Source organism: Martes martes, assembly GCF_963455335.1.
Source record: "Martes martes genome assembly, chromosome: 6".
NCBI lineage: Eukaryota > Metazoa > Chordata > Mammalia > Carnivora > Mustelidae > Martes > Martes martes.
This window is the reverse complement of record NC_137893.1, coordinates 52,259,442-52,280,513: the sequence shown is the minus strand read 5'-3', so window position 1 is coordinate 52,280,513 and position 21,072 is coordinate 52,259,442. Positions and strand designations below refer to the sequence as shown.

General features: G+C 35.2%; 1 protein-coding gene across 2 annotated transcripts in view; it reads left to right on the top strand.

Annotated features, from left to right (window-relative positions):
* Nucleotides 1–21,072, top strand: part of MYO6 (myosin VI) — a 148,559-nt gene that overhangs the window by 68,828 nt on the left and 58,659 nt on the right. For both annotated transcript variants that reach the window (XR_013966971.1, XM_080805710.1), the window contains exons 4-10: nt 1,329–1,402; nt 4,670–4,799; nt 6,611–6,716; nt 9,505–9,560; nt 14,460–14,557; nt 15,056–15,220; nt 19,510–19,590. Coding sequence is in view for 1 of the 2 variants with exons in the window: in XM_080805710.1 (XP_080661836.1) it covers nt 1,329–1,402; nt 4,670–4,799; nt 6,611–6,716; nt 9,505–9,560; nt 14,460–14,557; nt 15,056–15,220; nt 19,510–19,590 (710 nt within the window). In the remaining variant the exon portion in view is untranslated. The remainder of the gene's footprint in view (nt 1–1,328; nt 1,403–4,669; nt 4,800–6,610; nt 6,717–9,504; nt 9,561–14,459; nt 14,558–15,055; nt 15,221–19,509; nt 19,591–21,072) is intronic.

Below are 21,072 nucleotides of genomic sequence, written 5' to 3'. Positions count from 1 at the left end.
GGGCCCGGGCTGCACAGGGAGAGGAACCCCACTCCGGCCGGCCCTCACGGGACCTGACGCGCTGGCTGAAGGCTCCCTCTCGGAGAAGGTCCTTCCCGCCCACCCTCTGAGGCCCAGCCCTGGGGAAAGAAGCCCGAGACCAACTTGGGGAGATGGGGAGGAGGATGGGGCCCGGGGGCATGAGGAGTCAGCGGGAGAGGACAGAGGGCGGGGGCCAGGGTGCAGGGCCACCTCCGCATCAGCAGGGACACTACATGGCGGGAAGAGGAGAGCGAGGCAAGAGGACGACGCTAGTTAGAGACGGAGGCAGTGGTTCAGAGAACCGTAGTGTTGTTCTGGATGGCGCACTCCCAGCTTCCGGTCAGTCGAACGAGATGAGCTGGGCTTCACTGCCCTGTGCCGGAGGGCCCTGTGCGGGCGGCGGCTGGGCCACTGGGGGCGGCTGTTGGGGCCGTCCCCCGGAAGGCGCCATCTGCTGGTACAGGGGCTGCTGCCCCGCAATGTAGGGCTGTTGTGGGGGTGGCAGAGGTGCGTCCTGGCTGGGGAGGGTTTCATGAGACTCTGCATGCCGTAAGGCTGGTAACCGATAGACACCGACTGACTCCCCATGTAGCCCATGGCGCCAGATTGTGGAGGCTGAGACATGGCTGGGAGGCTCTGGGGGGGCCTGGGAGGCCACGCTCTGATAACCCTGTGTCGGTGTGGGCTGGTAGGACGAGTAGGCTGGGCTGGCGGTGGGCCCGGTGGGGCCCTGGGGCAGATTTCAGAAAAACAAGATTTCTACCCTGAATGTATTGTTTAATTAGCTGCATGTGCTGAGTTAACACATATAATTTTCCTGGGACTCTTATTTCATATCAGATGTAAGGCACTGACTGAATGATCTCATGGTCCCTTCTCATTCTAAACTTTTATCTTTTTTTTTTTTTTTCTGTAAAATTCTGAGCATCTGATTTGATTGGTATAATCACTTTGTTATATTGAAAGTATTAAAATCAGCGCTCAGTAGTACTTAATTTCCACTTGACTTGTATTCAACTTCTTAGCCAACTTCCATTAATATGTACTCACCTGTAATCACGAGACGTACTCACCTTTTTGGAATTCGTTGTTTAAAAATACCACTGTAACACATACGTAAACTGGATGTATTTTAAATTGGCCTCTGGGGTTTTACATGTCCCAGCGAGTTTTAAAAAGATGGAATTAAATCTAAACCTAGCCAGGTGGATTTTAGCTTGGATCAGAGTGATTCAGAGTAAGGTAGTATTGTTTTATTTTACTTTTCTTCTTCAAATATTTAGTGTTTTACAAATTTTATGTTTCAGGCTCACTAATGTATTTAAATGAAGCCACTCTTCTTCATAATATCAAAGTTCGATACAGTAAAGACAGAATTTATGTAAGTATTTTACAGATGATTTGGGTTTTTGTGGGGATAACTGTTTTAAATGCTGCTGTGTGGTTTTTGTCAAGCTTCAAATTTTCTAACAGGAAAATTTTATCTGAGCCTGTTGAATAGAGTGTGACCTCCATAAGGATAAGGATTTTTTTTCTAGTTTACTGTTCTGAACACTTAGTGAATATTTGTGGAATGAAATAATGAATTCAGAACATCATCTAATATCTTTCCAACTTAACAAGTCCAATTTGGTTGTTTCAAAAAACACTAATTATTTGGGATTTTGATTTCTTATTTTTGGCATATGTCTATAAATACATTTAGTTAATTCACTTTCCATATTATTCTGCAAAAAGTTAAGGTAACTTAAAAAGATAAGGAATGGGGACACCTGGGTGGCTCATTTGGTTAAGCAGCTGCCTTCGGCTCAGGTCATGATCCCAGCGTCCTGGGATCGAGTCCCACATCGGGCTCCTTGCCCCGCAGGGAGCCTCTTTCTCCCTCTGCCACTCTGTCTGCCTGTGCTCGCTCTCTCTCTCTCTCTCTCTGACAAGTAAATAAATAAAATCTTAAAAAAAAAAAAAGATAAGGAATGTATATTGAAATAAAAACTTTAGTGACAAAGAAATGTAAATTAAAATAGAAAGCGGTACCTGAGGAAATCTCAAAAACACTAAAACACTGATCATAAAGCATAATAGTTGCAATATTTCATTAAACCTTATATAACTTACCTTATAAAACCAGAACATTAAAAAATGAAAGAAAGTGCTTTTAATATTAGTTAAGGTTTATACCACATTGTTCAGATGGATACTTAACTAGTATGTTTTAATTATAATTATTCATTGGGCATGTATGAGGTTTTATTCTAATATGACCTAGTTGTAGATTCCTTTGTTAGCTGGAGATAAATGTAGTTCTCCTGCTGTAAAGATGGGACTCCATTATTTTTGAAAGAAGAAAACACATGGCTTCTTTGACTCTTCCCAGATCAAATGGCAGTCTTAATCTTTTATATCACTATCAATTTGCCTAATTATACTGATTTAATTCTGACTAAATTACCTTTAGTCTTTGCCATCTGTCCACATAGTGACAGCTGGGAAATAGAACTAGTCTTGTCTTTTTCAGGAGAGTTTACTTGCCGTCTTTCAATTGTATACAATATTAGTCTTCACTTTCTTTTTTGATTTTTTTCAAAATCAACTGAACAGGATATATTTGGGTTGATATGTGGCTATTTTTGATAGGAAGTATATTTAGAAGCAAAATTCACTCAATCAGAAGACTAATATTGAGAAGCTGCTCTATGCTAAATGCTGTTTTAGTTACCAAAATAATACACATTTTTTTAAACTTGTTAAAACAATTGAACTGTGGTAATAAGTCATTAAAAGTTGATTTGGAGCTAACCAGGAAACATCACCTTTCAAATAAAAAAGGTCACTATTTTCTCTGTACATGCCTTATATTACTTGGTGGTAGAGCAGTCATATTTATTTTAGCAAATTTTAATTGTTTTAATATTTTTTCTAGAAATTTGGAAAATTTTTATTACTTTTACAAGGAATGATTATACTTTTTAAGAATTGAGATACTTTATTTTAATTTGGGATATTTATACGAAAGCTTGACACTCATGGGATTTTTATTGGCCTTTTACTAAATTTCCTGTGTTGCAGTATATTGCACATTACTGACTCTGACCATTAATAACTGGAGATTTATACGCATATTAGTTACACTTTCAAGAATATTACTTGTCTTTTTTTCACATTTAGTTGACCTACAAATCTTTTCCTAAATTGTATGATTGATAAAAAAAAAATTACCTGCTTTAGTTTTTGTTTTTCATGTATAATGTCTGTTATCACTCTGGAGTATTTTAGGGTTATTCCTAGATTTTTTGATCTTTCTTTTCCTAAAATATGTATGCAGTTGGGCAGATGACCTCTGTTAGATTGTGACTGTCTGGCATCATCAGCTTCTGTTTGGAAAACCGGTATTTTCAAAGTTACCTGAGGCCATGATTGGTATGTTTTTTCCTAGCCAATTATGTCTTTTAGTTACAAAACTATTAAAAATCAGCAGTGCATAACTATAGTTATTATTACTATAATATATGGAAGAAATGGAAGCAGTTAGGAATAAGAGTTTAGATTTGATTTTTTTCTATTTCTCACCAGCCAGAATTATCACTTTTCTTCCTTAGATTTAAGTAGAACAATAGCTAACTCAAATTTAACATTTTCATTTGTTACTAAAATCTCTGTTATTTTCCTTTGTTTCCCACAGAAAGATTATTACCTGGAATTTAAGATTCTTTTTACTCCACTGCAGTAAACATTTTTGAGTGCATTCATTGAATTTTAGATTAGTAGTCTGAGAGTTCTTGGTTTCCACATCATTTCCTATCTACGACTAGGAACAGAAAAGAGAAAAATATGGTCCTGCCTGCCCTAGTTTGGCTGATAAACAACAACTAATTGCTAAACCACAACTCTTTTTCTACCCACAAGGAATTTTATAAATCCTATTGGTGCATTTTACTGGTCTTTTAGAGCCACAGTTAAATTCCAAATTTAAAAGCAAACTGAAGTTGCTCATTAAACATTTAGCCTGTCAATATTCTAGGCAATGGTTCACATATGTTGTTTTGCAAAAATGTGGGACCAAGTGGTTACCATAGCACTAAATTAATCCTTGGCTTTCAGTGATGGAGATTGGCCTAGAGGATCCTATGAACTCTTTAAGCTCTTTAGTAACAGGGTAAATGAAGTAGTCCAGGTGAGGAATATAAATGACCAAAACTCAAGCTGTAGGGAATAGGAGGAGGAGAGTAGAGTTCTTAAGTAGAGTCAACAAAGAAGGCTGATTGAAATAGAGGCTTAGACTCAGCCTCTGTCTCAATGTCTGTGGTGGCTTGGTGGTGATGCTGTGAACCAGGGAGCAGGAAGGAGCATATGGGAGGAGAGTGTGTTCTTTGAGGCGAAGGGTAGTCAAGAGAGGTAATCTTGATTTTGGATCTGCTGAGTTTTGAGGTGCATATCAGGGTGAGAAGTTGAAAGTATTTATTAAGAATTGGAGAAATATGGGTCCTGTAGAGTATATGTTTAGGGCTTGAAATGCAGACTTGGAAGTCTTAATTTATATAAAGAATTAAAGGTGTCTTATTTGTTGTATTTTCTTTCTCCCATGAGCCTTGTTTAGTTTTAGATTAAAATAGTAATTGGAAAATTTTATGTTCACACTTTTTCTATTTAGACATATGTCGCCAACATTCTGATTGCAGTGAACCCATACTTTGACATACCTAAAATATATTCTTCAGAAACAATAAAGTCATATCAAGGAAAATCTCTTGGGACAATGCCACCTCATGTCTTTGCAATTGGTAAGTAATTTAACTTTTTTCCTTATATTGTACAAATCTAATGTTTTTCTTTTGGATTAATAAAAGCTGTGAGTTGAATACGTATTTTGGTGGCCTTTATCTATTTTGAATGTATTGCCATTATTTAGGAGCATGTATCTTACACAGGATGGAGAAGACTACTTTTGCAGCTAACTCATGGGGTAGTTGTACATCATTATCTTTGTTAAATGTGTCTGTGTCTTCCTAAATATGTCCAACCATTTGAAAGTAGGATGTAATAAAAGCTGACCTAATGGTTCTTTCGACTCCTTGACACGATCAGCTCCATCTTAGAAGTGTCCTCCTTCATAGCTTTGAGGCCCAGGCCTTCCATCGTTATCGAGGTCATCACTTGTGAGTGTGTTGCTAAGGCTTAGATATGAGCCATAAGAGCAGACTTCTTCCCTACCTTATCTTGCATCAGGGCTCTATAAGTGTTAAGAATTAGAAATGATATATGCTTCTTATCTCTAGGGAATCCACATGGGAAGACAGCAGTTTTTGCCTCAGCTTTTCTCTCATCTTTAGCTCTGAGGAACACAGAGATGGGTTTTTTTGACACACACACACCCCTACCATAGCTGGTGACTGCAAGTACAGAGATGTTAGTTAACCCTTTGGATCCAGACATAACCAGCAGTTAAATGATGACATGTTTTGTTAGTAGTTCTTAGTGCAGTCTGTTTCTCTTTGGGTCTTCTTTTCATGCCTATGTTTTGACCAAACCAGGCTTCACTTCCCAATTTGGCTGACTTGTGTACTAGATAGAGTGAATATGTCAGCCAAATCCAGTGCAATAGCGGATTGACTTTTGGTTCTGAGATGCTTTGATGGGCATTAGTATGTTTTGTATTAGCTAGAAAATGGTTCAAAATTCTTAGAACCTGAATATGACCAAGCTCATCACTGGAGAGAAATTATGTGTTTAAAATGTAAATAGACTGACTTATTTTTAGTTGTTAACTGCTAAAAAAAAAGTGTCTAGAATAGTATCATGAAAGTGGGTGGAACAGATTGTTGATAAATTTTCCCCTTATCCTAACCCCTGGTCAGAAGGATGGATATACTCTTGCATGGTTTCCATTTGGTCCAATACAGTAAAAACCATTTGTAAAGCTTCATTTGTATAGGTAGCACATGTCTGAAATGAAGAAATATTTGTCTATAGAGCTAAATTGGTTAATTAAAATTGTTTTAATTTTGAATTAAAATTGTTTTAATATAAGACCATTTAACAATCAAATTGTGCTCAACTTGTCTTTGTAATACTACTACTACCACACAGATTTTACAGTTATGAATTTTTATTTCCAGCAGAATTTTTGGTTGCAAGATTTCTTAATTGGTAGCTGTTACTTCTTGCTTTTCCCTTGGCCTTCATTTCCCTGGGACTTCAGTGTATATTGTATTATTATTATTATTATTGTATTTTATTATTATATTGTATGTATTATATGTATATTGAGCATTCTTTTTTTTTGGATCTTCTCTGGAATTAGGAAGAACTGAGCCATAGCTCATAATATGAAGACATTCTAGTACAAACATAAAAGTTGTTTATTTGGATTTCATATTACTTAGCTGTCAGCGTAATGAGATAGGACATTTAAAGTAAAAACTTTTAGAGATGTTCTGAACACTTTTGAATGATTTTATTTTAAAGTGTTACTATCTATAAACACATTTATAATTTAAGAGTAAGTGTTCTTTGATAATAAAACAACTTTGTATCATTTAGGAAATTTGTATTTAGTACACCTCTCATCATTAACATGTTATTTTGACCCTAGCTGATAAGGCTTTTCGAGATATGAAGGTGCTTAAGATGAGTCAGTCTATCATCGTATCTGGAGAATCAGGAGCTGGCAAAACAGAAAATACGAAATTTGTTCTAAGGTAAGGAGTTTTTAACTAACCTGGATTATTTTGAATAGGCTTATTTATTTTTTTTAATTTGTGGAAAAAATCTGTAGCATAATACTTACCAGTTTAAACATTTCTCAGTGTATAGTTCAGTAGTAAGAAGTATATTCACATTGTTTTTCAGCCAATCTCCAGAACTTTTTTTATCTAAAACTGAAACTCTCTGCCTGTTAAACAACTCCATTTTCCCCATCTCAGCCCATGCCAACTACCCTTCAGCTTTCCGCTTCTGATTTTGACTACTCTAGGTACCTCATATAAGTGAATCATACAGTATTTGTCTTTCTGTGTCTGGCTTATCCCACTTAGCATAATATCCTCAAGTTTTATCCATGTTGTATCATGTGTCACGATTACCTTTTTTTTTTTTTTTTCTTTTTTAAATTGAGACAGAGCAAGCACAAGCGGGGAGGAGGGTCAGAGAGAGGGAATGAGAAGCAGACTCCCTGCTGAGCAGGGAGCCCGATGCAGAATTCGATTCCAGGACCCTGAGACCATGACCTAAGCTAAAGACAGAGGCTTAACTGACTGAGCCACTTAGGTGCCCCTTGATTTCCTTTTTAAGGCTGCATACTATTCATTTTGTTTACCTAGTCATTCATCAGTGGGCACTTCAGTTACTTCTAAATCTTGGCTATTGGGAATAGTACTGCTGTGAACATGATATGAATAAAGAGATACAAATATCTCTTTGATTGAACAGGTTGACTTTGCATACTTTTGCTTACTTTATTTTATTGTATTTTTTTAAAGATTTTATTTTGAATTTATTATTTATTATTTTTTTTTTTTTAAGAGAGGGAGAGTGCGGAGGGGGCAAAGGGAAAGGGAGAGGGAGAGATAGAATCCGGATCTCACAACCCTGAGATAACGACCTGGGCTAAAATCAGGAGTCAGATCTTAACTGACTGATCCACCCAGGTGCCCTAAAGATTTTATTACAAGTAATATCTATACCCAACATGAGGTTCAGACTCACAACCCTGAGATCAAGAGTTGTATGCTCTATCGACTGAGCCAACAGGGTGCCCAGTGCATACTTTATGACATAGTTTGAAATGGTAGGTTCTATCTCTTTTAAAAACAGACATCTTATGTGGAAGCTAAGCTATAGATTGTTGAAAACTAGTTCTGACGTGTTCTTCTTATGAGGATCCTAGAGGAGACCCATGCTAGTCAACCTTTACATTCTGTTCTCAGTATTCCTGCTGTGAGTGTGGTTGAAACCATTTTTTACCTTAAGCTTATGACAGTTGGCCTTCTAATTCTATCTCCTCATAACCCTGTCTCAGTGTATCCCCTTTGTGGCCATCAAATTAAATTCCACACTTTGTTTATAATCATTGCATTATAAATACGGAAGGAACCGTAGCACTCATTAGTTTAGTTCCTTCAGTTTACATATTTCAGTTAACTTAGAAAAGTTAAATCTAGTGTTGAAGCTGCTGCTAGGACCAGTGCATTCTGAATTCTCACCAGTATTATTCCCACTAATACAGTCTTAGCCAATTGCTGGTGGGTCCCTTCTTGACATTTTCTATTTTTTTATGCAGATGTATGCTATTCAGTTATTTATATAAAATTAATTTAGAAGTTTGTTATTGTGCATTATGTATATGTAATTCTGATTAAATGAGTGCTTCCTAATACTCTGGGAATTCTAAGTGGCTCAATTTCTTACTTCTCTTCTGTATGTAAGGGTCATATGGTGAGTCTATAGTTTATATACAGCTTTGAAAATGAACAAATAATTTAGAAACTGTAAATTTAAAATACAAACTTATGTTCTAAGTTAAAGATTACTTTTTGTTTTGAAATGTTCCGGGAAAATAGTTGTTCAGTTACATTTAATCTTTGGCTAAAACAACATGAAAAGTGGTAATTTCCTCATTGTTCCGTGGCAAATTACCTTGTTTTTTCTAACCATATAAATTGAATTAATATGCTATCACGGAAGATTTTGGAATCTTATATAGACAATGAATATTCTTGTGTGAAATGGGTGACATCTTTAAAACCAAATGGTTAAATTCAGAATATTTCCAAAAACATTTTAAAAATAACACTGATTTTGATGTTCAAGGTAATCCAAATTGCATTTCAAGTGTTTAAAATGCTGTAACAGGCATCTGGGTGGCTCATTTGGTTAAGCGTCCAACTCTTGATTTTGGCTCAGGTCCTTCCTGATCTCAGGGTTGTGAGATCGAGCCCGAGGTTGGGCTCCACACTGAGCATGGAGCCTTCTTAAGATTCTCTCTGCCCCCAGTGGTGTCAGGCTCTGTGCTCAGTGGGGAGTCTGCTTGAGGATTCTCTCTCTCCTTCTGCCCTTACCCCCCGCTTTGTTTTCTCTCCCTCTCTCTCTCTCTCAAATCTTAAAAAAAGAAAGGGATAGCAGAATAGTTGCATTTAAATATAAATCTGTAAATTTTAAATAACTAGTTACAGAGATGATCCTGGTTTAAATTTTACATGTATTAAATAATACTAAAGTTTCAACTATGCGTTGCCTGGGTGACTGAGTCAGTCGGTTAAGGGTCTGCCTTCAGCTCAGGTCATGATCCTGGGGTCCTGGGATTGAGCCCCATATCGGGCTCCCTGCTCAGTGGGTGGTCTGTTTCCCTTTCTATCTCTGCCCCTCCCCCCTTGGGTGTGCTTTCTCTCTCCCAAATAAATCAATAAAATCTTAAAAAAAATAAAGTTACAATTATAATGTGTACAATGTTGTTGTCATGTAAATTTTTTTATCCTATATTTTAAACAGATATCTGACTGAATCCTATGGAACAGGTCAAGATATTGATGATAGAATTGTTGAAGGTATTGTTAATCTTTAAAATTTTTACTTTTTATTGTTAGATACATACTGAAATAAACTTACGAGAATCCTCTAAGTGATCTGGAATGCTCTCCCAGAGATCCAAAAGACTCTTCCATCTCCTACAGATCTTTGCTGAGATATCTTTTGCTTTATTTGATGTCTGTTGTTTTCCCTCTCACCCCATGTAAGTGCTAAGAAGGCAGGGATTTTTATATATTCCAGTCTCCTAGAATAGTGTCTGATACATGCAATATGACCCATAAGTATCTCTCAGATGAATGAAATAAATACAGGAAGCTTTCTGGCCTCTTGTTTGTTTTGTTGACTTTGTTTTTTGCGAAGGAGAGAGGAAGAGGGTTATTTAGAATTAAAATGTTTTTTGAGGGGAAATTTTAATGACTTAGTACAGTTGGAAGGCAGGAGTCTGTAAATTGATTTCCTGAAGTTCAGTACTTGCATACCCCTTAGAAAGTTTTCTTATACCCTGTTTGGAGACTGCTGGTCTAGTCAACCACCAGGTTGAATCCACACCACACTCCTGCATTATAGATTCCTTTCTGCTCCCCCCACTTACATTCTTGTTTCCCTGTAATTTGTTCTCTGTTTGGAAGTTGGGATGATCTCTTTTGCTTTTAGTCTTTTAACGGCTTCATATTGCTCTCAAGATAAAGCTGTAAATCTGTAACACAGAAAGTGAGAGAAAGTTCTGGGTGGGCTAGGGCAATGGCTGTGTATGTGGTTGGCCTGTGGGCAAGCCAGAGACAGGGGAAAAGGGAGAAGGTAAAACCTACCCATGGATTGTAAGCATGGGAGCTGAAGTGGGTGACTGTCAAAATTGTCTCTGACTTCTCACCAGGCGGGAGAGGAGGGATCTAGTTCCTGAGGTACCAGATGAGATAACTCTCTTTCTTCTCATAATGATGATGAAATTAACATGTGTAAGATGTATTATGCATTGTGTGGTTTGCTGAATATCTTTTCCTAATTTAAATCCCCATAGAATGAGGTAGGTACAATTTTATCCCTACAGTACAGATTAAAAACTGAGGTAAAAAAACTTTAAGTGGCTTGTTGAAGAGCATATAGCTCATCAGCTGTGGAAATGGGATATAATAAACTCAGGCATCTTAACTATGTGCTATACTAAGAGCATATTTTAACACTGTTACTATTTTAAAGAAAAATTTCAGTTGAACAAAAATTTATTAAGGTCCTTCTGTGTTCATGCATTTTGATAAATCACAGCTAGCAAATGTTGTGTATATTTTTTCACAATTATGTGAAATATACATGTAGCTGAACATAAACACTCTAATAAACATTTTTATAAAGTTTGCATCAATGAAGTTTTTCATGTTTCTTGATATAAATTTATAGTTTTACTTATAGTTCTCACTGTGGTATTATAACACACCCAGGTGTGAATATCTCATAAGTAATGCTTTATTCACTATAAAGTACCTCACTTTAATGAGGGAATAACCTTTTAAAATTGAATAAATAAATAAACAAATTATGGACTAATTCAATAAAGTACTAATTAGTATTCTGATTTGTTTCCTTGAAGTACAAACCTACTTGCAAATTGGATATAAACCTGGTTCCTTCTGTGAGAATGTGGTGTATGTATACATAGTGTGCTGTAGTTGAGAAAAGTTGGAAAGTATTATTCCAAACGTTTCAGTAGAGGATAGTAGATGTTAACTAGCAGAACATAGAAATCATTTGATGCCATTTTTAATTGAAGATTGGTTGTTGGTTTTAGAATGAGTATGTCAGTAGCATTACTGTAATCTTCTGATAGGCTGTTATCCTAATTTTGGATATTTTACTTAATATATTAGATACTTCAGCAAAAACTAGTAGTCACCAGTAAAGGAGTTGGGGAGACCTGTAATTGAGTTCCCTTTTGGCTGAAAGCTAGTCATGTGGCTTTTCACAAGTCAGTTGACTTTGTTAACCCATCAGAAAGATTAGGTATATATGCAAACTTTTGTTTCAGTTTTAATATTTTCTTACTTTTTTTGGCAAATGAAACAACTGGAGAGTAATCTTTAAAAGGGTTTGGATACTTGTTAAGCTTTCTACTGTGGATAGAATAAGAGAGATGAACTTTAAAAGATTTGATAAGAAAATTCTAGTAATAAACATTGTGAAGCAGTTTATGAGGTTGCAGATAGAAAATATATAATATTGGCACTAATCTGGGATGTTTATAGTTGAGACTAGTGAGTATGAGAATAGACTCTAATAGGGGTGGCTGGGTGGCTCAGTTGGCTGTGATCGACTCTTGATCTCCACTCAGGTCTGATCTCAGGGTTGTGAGTTCAAGCTCTGCATTGGACTCCACACCTAGTGTGGAGTACTTAAAAACAACACAAAAGAAAACATACAATAGACTCTAATAAACCTTTTTTAGTTATGTGGTGTGTGTACACTATTATAAGGTAAAAACAATTAAAATTTTACATTTGTTTAGTGGGAGTTTATTTTCATTAAAAATATTTTTATTAAGTTTTTAATTTTAATTCCACTGTAATTAACATACAGTGTTATATTAGTTTCAGGTATAAAATACGGTGATTCAGCAACTCTGTACATCATTACTCAGTGCTTATCATGATAAGTGTACTCTTTAATCCCCTTCACTTATTTTACCCATCCCCTATCCACCTCCTCTCTGATTTTTTTTTTTTAAGATTTTATTTATTTATTTGATAGAGACACAGCAAGAAAGGGAACACAAGCTGGGGGAGTGGGAGAGGGAGAAGCAGGCTTCCCGCTGAGCAGGGAACCTGATGCAGGGCTCGATCCCAGGACCCTGGAATCATGACCTGAGCTGAAGGCAGCCACTTAACGACTGAGCCACCCACGTGCCCCTGATATGGATTGTTTTAAATGAGTACCCTCAAAAGTTATTTTTTTTTTCAACAAGAACATTTTTTATTGAAGCATACATCAGAAACCATGGTTCTAAAATATAAATATAATATATTCCATCCAAGAAAAATAGAATACACATTTCTTTAAGTACATAGAAGACTCCCTGACTAAATCACATAGAAAGAGACATGGCAATTATTACAAACTTAGGAAGACTGATGTCATATCAAGCATATTCTCCAACCAAAATGGTACAAGACTAGAGATAAAACAAGGCTAGAAAATCTACAAGGTAAATATTACATATTTAATGGTAAATATTAAATAACACACTACTGTACAAGCAATAGACCAAATAAGAAATCAAATGGTAGATCAAAATATGTCTTAAAACAAAGGAAAAAGAAAATACAATATTCCAGAATCTATGGAATGCAGCAAAGCAGATGTTAGAGTGAAATTTATACTATAAATGCTTGTATTAAGAAAATAAGTAACATTACACCATAAGGACCTAGAACAAGAATAAATTTAGGTGAAATGCTGAAATTTCGTAGAGGAAGGAAATAACAAAGAAGAATCAGAAATAAATAAAAACAGAGACAATAGCAGTATTATAACATGAAAGTAATGACCAGTTTTTCCAAAAAAGATAAAGTTGACACTGCTTTAACTACATTAAGAAAAAAAGGAGAAGTGGGGTACCTGGGTGGCTCAGAGGGTTAAGCCTCTGCCTTCAGCTCAGGTCATGGTCCCAGTGTCCTGGGATTGAGCCCCGCATCAGGCTCTCTTCTCAGCAGGGAGCCTGCTTCCCCCTCTCTCTCTGCCTACTTGGATCTCTCTCTCTGTCAAATAAATAAATAGAATCTTTAAAAAAAAAGAAAGAAAGAAAAGAAAAAAGGAGAAGACTTGAAAACTAAAATGAGAAATGAAAAACAGTATGACAGATAGCCCCAGAAATACAAAGTGTGATAACAGATTACTATAAACAGTTATATACTAACAAATCAGATAACTTAGACAAAAACAGGATGATTCCTAAACACACACAAGTTACCACAATTGAATCATGAATCTTGAATCCAAGAAATAGGAAATCTTCTTAGCCCAATAAAAAGAATGGAAATTGAATTAGGAATCAAAAATCTCCCAGCACAGAAAAGCCTAAGACCACATTGGCTTTGTGAATTCTTCCAAAACATTAACAAAATAATAATAATGACAGTCTTTATCAAAGTCTTAACAAATAGTGGAATAGAGGGAACATATTCAAAATCATTCTATAAGGCCAGTGCCACCCTGTCACCAAAGCAGGATAAAAACAATACAAGAACAAAAAAGTCTAGTTTGTCTGATGGAAGTATTGCTACTCTGGCTTTTGTGTGATAAATGTTTTTCTACCCTTTCACTTTCAATCTGCATGTGTCTTTACATCTAAAATGAGTCTTTTGTAGGCTGGGATTTAAAAAACTGTTGTTCTGAGGATCTTTTTTAGTCATTCTGTAACTTATATGTTAGATTTTGTTGGATGTACATGAAAATATTAAGTATGGAGGCTTTATTAATATATAAAATATTTTAGGAAAGTAAGTCAACTAATAACCTCTTGCGTGTATTCTGTTCACCAGGGGTTTGCTGTTTACTCTATATTATAGTCCCTATTCCTTTAGGGCTGATGGACTTGTGAAAACCTTTAAATTTATAGGGAGTAATTTTTAAAGTTGAGTTCTAAATTTTGTAACCTAATGACTTTAAAATTTAGTCTTTCCTTTACCATTTACAATTTCTTTTTACATAATTTGAGTAGTTTCCCCATCTTCTGTACTTTACTAGGGCCTGAATATAGTGGTAATCAATAGATATTTGAGGGATTTGACATTACATGTGAATTCCTTCATGGTAATATTTTTGAAAACATTTTTCTGTATTAATAAGGAAACATACTGTGCATATAGTTTTGTAATTTTCCTTTATGCTGTTTTTTTGATGAAATATTTTAATTTCTTTTTCAATAGCTAACCCACTCTTAGAAGCCTTTGGAAATGCAAAGACTGTTCGCAACAATAATAGCAGTAGATTTGGAAAATTTGTAGAAATACATTTCAATGAAAAGGTAAGTGAGAGTGAGTTTTGGGATGATATCTTTGGGAAGTGTTTGTGAAAAACACAAGGGTCTTGGGACACGTGGATGGCTTAGTTGGTTAAATGTCCAACTCTTGATCTCAGTTCAGGATTGGATCTCAGGGTCATGAGTTCAAGCCCCATATTGGGCTCTGCACTGGGTCTGGAGCCTACTTAAAAAAAAAAAAGAAAGAAAAAGAAAAACGCAAGGGTCTTGACAGAATTGGTACTGTCATTGAACTCATGGTAAATCCAGTTGAGTTTCTCTCTTTACTTTAGCTAATTGGGAGAATATATATATTCAGTATGACCTTCAAAGTATTGTAAGCTTACATTTATTTAGTTATCTTCTTTTTTTTCCTTTACTTGATAACTGTTACAATCTCTTTGATATAGACAAATGTTTATTAGAAGAATAATTCAACATTGGTAGGTTATACTTTCAGACCTTAAATGCAAAAATGTATTTTCTCTCTGTTTTGTTTTTCAGAGTTCAGTTGTTGGAGGATTTGTTTCACATTACCTTCTAGAGAAATCTAGAATCTGTGTTCAAGGCAAAGAGGAAAGGAATTATCATATCTTTTATAGGTTGTGTGCTGGTGCTTCTGAAGATATTAGGGAAAAACTTCATTTGAGCTCTCCGGATAATTTTCGGGTAGGTTGGATGAAAAGAAATTACTTAAGAGTTTTTGCAAATTTAATTGACTTCAACTCTAAAACTTACTTTAATGGATTCTGATATCTAGTTGTATGTAACTTATATTACATCAAGTGTAACATGATAGAATGTAGGTCTCTATTGAGATTTACTGCTGAATTTATAATATAGTACTATATGAAGAGAATGTAATCAGAAAGATAAAAGAGTAGATGGGAAACCACTTATCAATTTAAACTCAATAAGAAATCTATAATAGTTCTGTTGTAATACTACTTTTTAGAGTTATCTTTGGCTTTAATTCAACAGTAAATATTTATTGCTTGCTTTTTTGGTACCAGGCATTGTGCCTAGGTGAAAAAGATGAGCAGTTCCTGCTCATGAGCAACTTAGAATCTGGTGTGAAACACACACACACACACACACGTACAAACACAAAGCCTGACTGACAGGTTGAAAGATTAAGAAAGAGATATGCATAGGATGCTGGGAATTTTGGAAGAACTTCAAGGAACAACTGATATTTGATCAGAATCCTGAAGGATTTTCAAGTGTTAACTAGAGAAAGAAAGATGCAAAGAGTATTCCTACTAGATGCAAAAAGGTGAACAAAGAAAGGCAAGAAACAGCTTAAAGGGTAAGGCAGGAAATGGTGGGAGTTGAGGGTAGAAAGTTTGGTCTTCTGTAGTTAATAAGGAGCTATTGAAGGGATTTAAGTAGAAAGTTGGATAGGTCTGTGCTTATCTCTGGCTTAAAAATGGAGGGTATCTTGAAGAGGGTGGGGTAGGGAATGGATAGAAAATACAAGTAGGGGTAAATTGGTTGGGAACCTTATGGCTATTACTGAAGTAAGTTACTTAGGGCCTGAATTTGGTTAGAGAGTATGGGATGTCCAAAATATTGGGAGGTAAAGTGATAGGAATTGGAGACTGAGTATGGTAGGGAGAAGGAGAAGTCTGGAATAATTTTCCAAATTTGACTAGGGTAACTGGGTGGATGTAAATACCACACGAGGGCCAGATGGAAGATTTGTGGCATATAGGTTGAGTTTAGTTTTGGAACTTACGATCACCTTAGGGAGAGGATTAGAAGATGGTTGGGTATCCTAATCTGAAGATTATTATTAATGCTGTAGTGATAGGTTTGGGAGATGTCAGTACTCTGGTAGTAGTTAAAACTATGAGAGTGAGTAGATGAGATTGTTCAGAGAGTTTGTATAATGTAGAAAAGCATGTGCCAGTATCCAGACTCTGGAGTTGAAGAGTGTGGGTGGTGAAGAGTTGCCCAAGAAAGCAAGCCCAAGTGGGACTGTACGATAAGTACAAGGAAAATGAGGAGTGCCAAGAATCACAAGCTAATAGAGTTTCAAGAAGTGGTCAGACTGGAGATGGCTAGCGGTTTACAAATTCACAGCTAGGGAACAGTGTCCTTGTGAGGAATATGCGGGATTATGAGAATGGGTAACGAAGGAAGTTTGAGTAAAGTTCTCCAGGTGATTGTGGATAATCCTCTTTGGGTAGGAGTTCTCCACATGAGAATCGTGACACATATTATCTTTAATTATTGTTCTCTGTGTCTGTGTTTATGTTTGCAATTCAGCTTTTATTACTTCAGTCAGTTTCTTTTAATATGTATTTGGAAAACCTAAAACTACTGTTTTATGCTGTACAACTGCACCTATTCATATACTCCTACAATGTCTCACCTTCTCTAGAACTCATTAAATCAGTTGGAATTTGAGGTTAGTTGCTCACATTATCTTCGGGAAGATAGCAGAGATACTTCTATACAATGATTTTTAGAAAAGGAGTATAAGTTACTATGAATCATATGAAATTTAATAATGAGGATGTGATGTTGGCTCTGAGTTAATGGTAAAGTAATGTGACTATTCTTAATTTAACATTTCTTTCTGTTTGGAGGCTTGAGAGCATATTTTTTGTGTATCTTAGAATGTATAGCCTTTCCTGGCACAATGGCAGTCATCCTTGGAAGGTAGTTACTGAAATTTTTTATCAGGTTAGAGAGTTTCCTGCCTCTGTAATATGAACTGGGAGCCTTGATTTCTTCACTTCCCAGAGTTCTTATAGTGGTTAGGAGGAGACTAGAGGAACAGTATTATCTTTCACCCAAATATATCTGCTGTCTTGGTTATTCCTCTCATGCATGCACATGCATATCTCTATATCCCTTCCCCCAAATGATTCTGCCTTCAAGTGACTTGAAAGTGTGTTGATAGTTTCATCAGGTTCTTCTGTGGATTAGTTTAGGTCTTCAATTATAACTCATAGGTAAGGTCATAAAGACAAAGAATTCCAAAGTAGTGTTGAACAGTTCCAAAAAATTTTTTGTCACTACTTTGTCCAAAATAGTACATCAAGAATTGTAGGGATACTATTTGAAAACATTTGTAACTACTCATGTATTTTAGAAAATAAAAGGTTTAAAAGATTGCATTATTCAGATATTCAAATATTTTTGCGTATGTTTTATGAGCATTTGTTATAGTCATGCAGAGATCCTTGAATAGAAATAAAGCTTGGATAGAATGAGAATGGATAGCAAGAATAGTTATAGTTTTCTAGTTACAGGGCAGTTGGAAAAAACAAGTAGTTGGTTTTAATACTATGTTTAGCTCTCCAAAAGCCAAGTATTTGATAAAGCAATATATAGGGTTGTGGAGATAAAACCCTTGCTAGCAAAGAAAACATTTGTTTTGCCTTTATATGATTAAGCTACTATTATCTTACTAAGGAAAATAGCATTTTTTGAAATAGTAAATTGAAATTGCTTAACAATGTTATTTCTCCCTCTCTTATTTTTTTTTCCTGAAGATTCGAAGGTAGAAAGAACAACTCATTGTATATCGTTTTCTGGTTTTCTCTGTATTTTAATATTTCATTATAATGGAGGTACACAAATAAATGTATATCATCTAAATTAATATCATCTAGAGTGTTAATTTATTTCCAAATCATTCAAAATATAATGTATATTTTTTTAAAGATTTTATTTATTTGATAGAGATCACCAGTAGGCAGAGAGGCATGCAGAGAGAGAAGGGGGGAAACAGGCTCCCCACCGAGCAAAGAGCCCGATTTGGGGCTCGATCCCAGGACCCTGAGATCACGACCTGAGCTGAAGGCAGAGGCTTAACCCACTGAGCCACTCAGGCGCCCCTGTAATGTACATTTTTTTCATAACATCTATATGATGTGTGGTGTATTTAATCTCAGAATTCATGCCATGGTGCAGTGGGATCATAGTGACCTAATTTAAGAGAAGCTGAAATGTTTAAAAACATTTTCTTTTTTTTTTTTTTAAGATTTTATTTATTTATTTGACACAGAGAGAGTACTAACAGGGAGCAGCAGGTGAGGGGAGAGGGAGAAGCAGGCTCCGCACTGAGCAAGGAGCCTGATGTGGGGCTCAATCCCAGGACTCTGGGATCATGACCTGAGCTGAAGACAGTCACTTAACTGACTGAGCCACTCAGGTGCCCCTAAAAACATTTTCCATTTTGTTTCCTGTGTACTTCCTTCCTGACTATACGCCCACCTTCAGTGTGGGTAATAGATTCACTTTGGGACTAATAAATTATTTTCTTCTCAGCTGCTTCCCTTCTTCTATGTTTTTAGTACTTAGTCTTTAAAAGGCTTCTGGGCAGCAAAGTAAATCATTGAGATAAGAGCTGAAATTGTTATTTGGATACCTATGAAGGTTTGTAAAGCAAGTATTGTAATTTATGCGTGGTCACTGTTAACTGTCAACAAATATAGATGGCATGTTTTGAAGAACTCATTTTAAAAATCAGAAATTAAGAAACTTAGGGATATTATTCTGTTACTCAGCATTAAAAATATTACTTGAAATGTTAAACCACAATGTATAGGTTCTTATTTGAGACTATATATTTAGTAGAAAGGTGATTTTCATTTTATCTATAGTACTTATTTTATGAACTGTATTTTTAAGACAATATTTGACATTGAGATTTAAAATTGCTACCCTTTAAAAATAGGAAAGCTTTATGGTACTGATTTTTATGTTAATTGTTTAATTAAATCTGCTTTCAAAAATCAGAATTTTAAATATCCCTGGTTTGATTAGTAGGAGTAAAAACGTTTATAATATATAGAAGTTATCAGTTGTAATTGAGAGATTAAATGATATTTAGGTTATATTTAAAAGTTCTTTTTGTTTACCACTGTTTTGATAAATTGTGTTTTCTTCTGTATTATTTTCATGTGGATTGTATTTGTTATATTTATATTTCTTTTTCCTAGTATTTAAACCGAGGCTGCACTAGATACTTTGCTAACAAAGAAACTGACAAACAGATTTTACAGAACCGAAAAAGTCCCGAGGTATAGTAGACTGTTGTTTTTAAATTAAAATCCTTAAAACAAAAAAATCATACTCAAAGATACATTTTTTATTTTGGAGCCCAAATAATATTTCTTACTTTTAGACTTATACTTAAAAAACAAAATGCTCATCTAAGTCTTTCTTGCAGTGTAGTACTTTATGCCTCTGTTGGTATCTACCAAAGCTATAAGTTTGGTTTTTCTTAGTTAGGCCTCAGTGCACTGCTATCCTCCTGTTCTTTTTCCCCCACATGAGGGTATTATAATTGCCTAAGAATTATCCTTTGCTAATAAAATTTTTAACTTACTCTCACATTACCCACTTGGACTTTAGTATAAAATATGTCCATAATTTATTTTCTACTTTAAGCCTGAAGTAAGTTTTGAAGTAGACATTAAATAGAGTAAGCATTCTTGTGAACTAATGCTTATGTATTGTTATGTTTCTCTTTAAAACATTATATTTCTGTAATATACTATGGAAAGTCTTATATTTAGGTTTTACTTATTACATTTCTAAGGGCAATTAGATATAATTATACTATTATTATTTTTAAAACATTAAATCCTTAATCTAAAAATCTATAACTCTTACAAATTTTAATATGTAATGTTCAAGTAATAAGTAGTATTAAGTTATATCTACTCCAGGAGGTTAAATTATGAAATACTGAGTCAGGATTAATTTTAGGGACTAGTTCATTTTGTCTCTATTTAAGGTTTTATATTGGATGTTTAATTGTACAGTTTTTATTATATCCAGTTTTAAATGTGTGAATCAGATGGTTTTGACTCCTTTCAAAATGAGTGAGATGAATTATGTCTTTAATATGTTCCTAGAAAAGAACAGAAAACAAACACAAATTCCCATTATTTCAAATTCTAAGCAGATGAGTACAGTTAATTTATTTAAGTTAAATGTATCATTTTATTTTTATTTATTTTTTAAAGATTTTATTTATTAGAGAGAGAGAGAGTGCTCATAGAGTGGAGGGAGAGATAGAGGGGAAGGGAGAGGGAGAGAGAAGATCTCAAGCTCCCCACTGAGCATGCAGCCTTCTGGGGGGCACAACCTCACAACCCTGAGATGATGACCTGAGCCGAAATCAAGAGTCAAGTACTCAACCAACTGAGCCACCCAGGTGCCCTAACAATTACTGTTTTAGGCATAAATAGCTGAATTATAAATCATAAACTTTAGTTTATGTGAAATTCATGGTTGGAACTTTAAGAAGTAACTTTAATATTTATTATGGTATCTTCCTTTGTCATGATAACCTTTATTTTTATGAAGCATCATCAAAATACAGAAATTTTATTCTTCCTACTAAGATAATGGAAACATTACCTAGTGGGATAGTGCATCTGTCCTTAAGGAAAAAGATAGATCTCCAAATTTTATCTTTAACATGGAAAAAACTGGGTAAAGAGGGAGGAAAACTAGATTTTACTCTCCAAAGAGTAACACGTACTCTTTGTATT